Source organism: Nicotiana tabacum, chromosome 23, assembly GCF_000715075.1.
Source record: "Nicotiana tabacum cultivar K326 chromosome 23, ASM71507v2, whole genome shotgun sequence".
Classification (NCBI taxonomy): Eukaryota; Viridiplantae; Streptophyta; class Magnoliopsida; order Solanales; family Solanaceae; genus Nicotiana; species Nicotiana tabacum.
In genome coordinates, this window is record NC_134102.1 from 69436121 (window position 1) to 69442821 (window position 6701).

At 40.6% G+C, this 6701-nt stretch overlaps 1 protein-coding gene and 1 non-coding gene across 2 annotated transcripts; both read right to left on the reverse strand.

The window, feature by feature from the left end:
- Positions 1–600: 600 nt before the first annotated feature.
- LOC107828607 (uncharacterized) lies at positions 601–1392 on the reverse strand. Its single transcript, XM_016655962.1, has one exon. It carries the CDS (start codon positions 1390–1392, stop codon positions 601–603), a length of 792 nt encoding a protein of 263 aa, XP_016511448.1.
- A 4916-nt stretch (positions 1393–6308) lies between these two features.
- On the reverse strand, positions 6309–6415 carry LOC142177754 (small nucleolar RNA R71). Its single transcript, XR_012706312.1, has one exon. It is a non-coding gene; the product is annotated as a small nucleolar RNA R71 (small nucleolar RNA).
- Positions 6416–6701: the final 286 nt, after the last annotated feature.

A 6701-nucleotide genomic window follows, 5' to 3' on the forward strand; every position in this document is an offset into this window, starting at 1 on the left:
TCAAAAATTAAACCTCAGTCAATTCTTCCAATTTAATGCTTCCGAAATTAGGATTTTTCTTCCAAATCAACTCCGAACTTCCCAAAATTAAATTCCGACCACGCGTACAAGTCATAATTCCTGAAGTGAAGCTGCTCAGGGTCTCAAACCGATGTATGATGCACTAGAGCTCAAAACAACCGGTCGGGTCGTTACACTCACAAATCTCGATACATAAAATAAGCTATCAATACCCTTATTTATAATAGTTAGAAACTTATTTCAACTAGAAACACGAAAACCTACTCCTACATTAATTTGACTACAAATCATATTTGGACATGAATAAAATAAACTAGCATATATCAAATCCTAAACAATTAAGGTTTCCTACTATAACTTTGAATTAGTTTCCAATATTCTCCCATTATTCAAAGTTGTATATGACTTTTCTTGGAGCACTTCTCTCCGATCTTCTACTTTTGTTGAAGCATATGTTTCCAATCCTTATTGATGGACTTTGTCACCAACATCCAATTTTGTTGAAGCACTTGTCTTCAACTCTCATTCATGCACTTTGTCACCAACATCTAATTTTTTCTTTCTTTTTGTTCCTTTTTTTTAAACTTCTCTCCAACTTTTAGAAAAGAGCTTCTTCCTCTTGTACCATATTTGCTTGCAACTCTTTAAGCTTGCAACTTTTTGCTTATGTCCAGGCCTTTTACAGTTAAAACACTTGAGTTTACCTTTAAACCAATAATCCTTCTCAGCATGGTTGTTTTTCTTGCAGATGCCACAGGGTGGAGATTTTACTTTTCCGGTTGATTCGCTTGGTATCTTCGCAACAAAAGCTTGTTCAATAATTTTTTCATCTCTAATTGCCCTCCTTTGCTCAACAACTTGCAAAGCATTGACTAAATCATTAACCAAATTGTTTGAGAGATCTTTAGAATCCTCAAGTGAAGAAATCTTAGATTCAAATTTCTCAGGCAAACTCACAAGAACTTTTTCAACAATTCTACTATCTGAAAACTTTTCACCAAATAGTCTAATTTTATTGGAAATTGTTGTGAGTCTATCGACATAATCTTTAATCCATTCAAATTCTCTCATCTTTTGAATCTCAAATTCTCTTTTAAGATTTAAAACTTGCTTCAATCTTGATTGATCATTGCCCAAGTATTCGTTTTGTAGAAAATCCCATATTTCCTTTGGAGTTTCACTTGCCATAAGTTTTGTTAAAATATTTTCCGAAATAGTGGAATTCAAAGCATTTATTGCTTTAAACTTTTTGACATTTCCCTCATTGTAATTCTTGATTTGCGCCAAAGTTGGATTGGCCGGCAATGGTGGTACTTTGCCATCTTCTTCAACTTCTTTCCATAGATCAAAAGATTGTAAATAGGCCTTCATCTTTATGACCCATAATTGATCATTAGCAGTGTGGAGCCAACCAATCTGACTCGGTGTAGAATACACATCCTAATTGGGCCTACCGATGGACCCCCAAATCAGCTCTGGTTACCCATAAATAGATAAATAACCCTCCAAAAATCCACAGCAACTGAAATCATAATTCATACTATCATCTAGTTGGCTTCGGCCACTACTTCACAGTCCACAACCATGAAATAATATGCTCCTGAAAACTCCCAGTCTTCAAATCCCTAGAACACACGAATCACCATTTCTGATCCAATCTCCACCGCCCGAATGACTATCACATTCTTAATGCACGACCATCCCACTCGGAATATTTCCATAATTCTTCCGTTCCACATAGCAATAATTTAAATATCAGTAGTCTATCAACCAAGTGAGTACGGCAATACCAATGACATCAAAACATAATGCACTTTTTGAAATACGCACCCTTCTCAGGGATTACCGAGCAGTTATAACATACGTCCAGATCCTCCTTAGCCGCATTTGCGGCTCCTCCTTCACTTCTGTGGGCTCACACCTGTGGTTCCCACTCCGCAGGTGCAGTTACACCAGTAACAGCAGCTTCAGCTGCAATTTCTCAACTCTCATCAAGCCGTCAACCACCCAAAATTAGCCTGAGGCCTCCGGTTCCTCAACCAATCATACCAACAAGTCATATAACCCCATGCGAACTTAGTCGAACCTTCGAATCACTTAAGACAACATCAAAACACCAATTACACCTGGATTCAAGCCTAAAGAACTTCTAACCTTTCAAATTCCACAAACGATGTCGAAACCTACCAAACCACGTCCGATTGACCTCAAATTTACACACAAGTCAAAAATGACACCACGAACCTATTCCAACATCCAGAAATCCAATCCGAACCCGATATCAAAATTTTCACTGCTGGCCAAAATCGCGAAAATTCTAACTTTCGCCAATTCAATCCTAATTCTATTACGGACCTCCAAATCACTTTCCGGATGCACTCCTAAGTCAAAAATTACCTAACGGAGCTAACAAAACCATAAAAATTCAAATCCTAGGTCGTTTTTCCATAAATCATCATCCTGTCGACTTTTCCAACTTAAGCTTCCAATTAAAAGACTAAGTGTCTCAATTCACTCCAAAACCACTCCATACCCGAAGAAACCAACCCGGTAGGACATAATACAGTTGTAAAGCACAAAAGAAGTAGAAATGGAGGAAACAGGGCTATAACTCTCGAAACGACCGGCCGGGTCGTTACATCCTCCCCCTCTTAAACAAACGTTCATCCTCGAACGAGTCTAGAAACATACATGGAGTCTAAAATAGGTGTGGATATCTACTTCGCATCTTCTGCTCGTCTCCCAAGTGGCCTCCTCCACAGGCTGACCTCTCCACTGCACCTTCACTGAAGCTATTTCATTTTACCTCAACTTCCGAACCTGCCGCTCGAAAATGGCCATCGACTCCACATCATAAGTCATACCACCATCCAACTGAACCGTTCTAAAATCCAAAACATAGGACGGCGGCAAGGCAAGCTTGCAAGCCACCTCTCCGATTAACCAAGGGCTCAATAGGCCTAATGAACCAACTTGACACAACCCAAATACCTAACCAGTCGTGATGGCGCCTATCGTGGAACTAGGCAAGCCGACATTCTCATTATGCTTTCAATATATAATAGAAGTGAGCTAAAGCAATTAAACTAACTGAAGGTTTACATAATAACGGGGTAAAAACCCAAAATACAAGTGCAGAATGATAGCCCGACATCGGGGTGTTACTAAGTCATGAGCATCTAACAACCAATCTAGAAAATAGAGTCTACTACAGTCTATGCCAAATGCCAATATAAGAGAGAAAAGATAATAAGAAAGGAGAAAAAAGGACTGCAGATGCCGGAAACTACCTCATAAGTCTCTGATAATCAGCTCGCGCACGTACTCAGCGACCGCCAGAACCGTACACACCTGGATCTGTAGATGAAGTGCAGCATGTAGCATGAGTACAACCAACTCAGCAAGTAACAAAATTAAATAAGGAACTGAGAAGCCATGACGAACTATAAAAATACAGATCGTTTTAAATGTTTTCAGTAAATAGTGAAAATGCTTTCAAATCCGGTGGTATAAGTCAAATCAGTTCGAGCTCAAGTAAAACAGATATGAATCTTCAAGAAATTTCACAACAACAACAGATAACAACTAAGTGCAACAATAAATAAATGCAAGTACAGCCTCTCAAGGCAGTAGTCACTCAACTCATCTCAACAGCTCATAATCTCGGCTCTCAGCCCTCAATACATACTCTCAACAGGTACCTGCGCTCACTGGAGGTGTACAGACTCTGCAGGAGCTCATTCAGCCTAAGAACTATATTGCTGCGGCGCGTAACCCGATCCAATATTGTTCCAGCGTGCAACCCGATCCAATATTATTGCGGCGTGCAACCCGATCCAATATTATTGCGGTGTGCAACCCGAAGGCTTGTTACGGCATGCAACCCGATCCATATACCTCACAGTTCACAGCTCGCCACTCAGGCCCTATCTCAGTCACTTACCTCTCCAGCCCCTCGGGCTCACAGAATGTCAAAATTATTAGCCCAGCAGAGAATACAACAAGTATCAACAAGAAATGAGAGGGAATGGAGATATAACACACAAGTAAGACTGTGACTGAGTACAAGACATCAATTAACAGTCAATTCAACAAGTACACGACCGATGCGGGTCCCAAAAGTGATATCATATGGCCAAAGCATGGTTTCTATCATGAAAGGCAGTCAATTGCTCAAAGACAAGGAAAAACAAGTAATAACAATGGTTATTCAACTTTACAGTCTCACAGGACGGACCAAGTCACAATCCCTCACGGTGTACGCTCGCACACCCGTCACCTAGCATGTGCGTCACCTCCAAATATTCACATCATACCAATTCTCAGGGTTTCATACCCTCAAAACCAGATTTAAGACTGTTACTTACCTCAACCGCGCAGAGAACCTACTCCAAAATGCCTTTGCCTCTCGAATCGGCCTCCAAATGCCCCGAATCTAGCCACAAATAGTACGAGATAATCAATATTGGCTAAAAGGATCAATTCCACAACAAAACTACTAAAATATAGTCCAAAATCCGAAATCGGCTCAACCCGGCCCCTGGGCCCCCGTCTCAAAAGCTGGCGAAAGTCACAAAACCCGAAAGCCCATTCACTCACGAGTATAACCATACCAAATTTATCAAATTCCGACCTCAATTGCCCCTCCAAAACCCCAAAATTCACTCTCTAATTACCAAGCCCTAATCTCCCAAATCTCACCTGAGACACTCACCAACTAGTTGTAAAATCAATGAGGAAACACCATTATTTAAGATAAATAGGCACAAGGAACTTACCTCAGTGATTACTCCGAAATCTCTCTCAAAATCCCCAAAATCCGAGCTAAGAAATGATGAAAATGGTGAAAAATCTCGAAGTGTTCTATTTATAGGTTCTGCCCAGACTTCTCGCACCTGCGGCTTCATTTCCGCGTCCGCAGAAAAATCCCTAAACAGTGTCTCTACTCTTGGGATCAAGTGACCGCATCTGTGTTGTTCGCGGGTGCGGGAACTACATCGTACTTGAGGTCTAAACTCGCACATGCGCCCCTAAATCCGCTTTTGCGACTATCGCAGGTGCAGGAATTCCATCACACCTGCGTCCTCTGCCCAAATACTCCTTAGCTGCATCTGCGGCTCCTCCTTCGCTATAATTGAGTGAATTCGAGAGACTCACTTAACATATTAGAAGTGAATTATCTAGAGTTAGATCCCAAATAATTATCTTGTACCTATCCTATCAACCCCTATTTTCTCCCACTGATAACTTCCTTGCTTAACTTTGTTGTAATTGTCATTAGTCAATAGCTTTAGATTTTTAGTTAATCTTAGTTAGAAATCATATAAACTTCAATTATTGATTCTCCTGATTAGCAATCAAGCTAGAAACTACGAAGATACTGTTTAATTCCAATCCCTGTGGATACGATATTATACTATACTATCTTTGACTAGCGAGCATAATTGAAGTGTGTGATTCGAGCTCGTCAAATTTTGGCGCCGTTGCTGGGGATTGGCAATCAATAGTGTTTGAAATAGTTTGTAGTTCTAATTCAAGAATTTTTCTTTTTATTTAATTTTATTTTTCCCTTTTTATAGTTGGTGTTCTTTGACTGTGCGCAGGTTACAGGTTTAGAGTGGTGCATGACTAGAACTTCTACGAAGGAAGTGCTATCATACGAGTCAGAGATTGAAAAACAACTGCGACAGCTGAAGAAGGAAAGAAATCTCATCGAGACAACAGAAAAGGTTGGGCATTTCTCAACCAAAGAACTTATGGCTGGAAACGGTGAAGATAATGTAGATTTGGCTGCGAGAGAAGTAGGCCAACAAAGAGAACAAGTTGCACGGGATGCTGAGGAAGCAGCTATTAGAGATGCGCGGAACCTCTATGAAGAAGAGAGGGGTCTCAGACTTAATCAACATCAACCCTTACCTGGAAGACCACTTAGCGATTATGCTCGACCGATCTACAATCAAGTATTATCAAGTGTTAGACCACCACCAATTGCAGCAAACAATTTCGAGTTGAAGCAAGGGTTGCTTCAAACCCTTCAGAATTGTTATGTCTTCAGAGGGAAGCCAACTGAAGATCCAAACATACATCTAATGGACTTCGAGGAGATTATGAACACCTTTCAATACAATGGTGTGTCACGAGATGCAGTGTACTTGAGGGCATTCCCCTTCACACTCAAAGACGATGCAAAACAGTGGCTTCGAAGCTTACCTGTAGGTTTGATTAGAACGTGGGAGGAGATGACCAGGAAATTCCTTGATAAATATATCTCCTCAGCTAAAACAGGAAAGTTTAGAATAAAAATCCATAACTTCTGCCAGAAAGATACTGGAACTATTTTTGAAGCATGGGAGAGGTTTAAGGAGATTGTTCGAAAGTGTCAACATAGTGGAATTGAACTCTGGATGCAACTCCAGGACTTTTGGGATTGATTGACACCGGCCTCACGTAGAACATTGAGCAATACAGCTGGAGGCCCGTTGATGAAGAAGACTCCAGATGAGATAGTCACAAATCTTGACGAGTTATCTGAAGATGCAAATCAATAACCCTCTGAGAGTGCGGAAAGAAGAAGATCAACTGGTGTTCACCAGGTTGATACTGACAGATCTGTGCAGGTACAAATCGATGTTATGGCTAAAGAAATACAGAAGCTGACCTTAGCTACAATACAAAGTGAG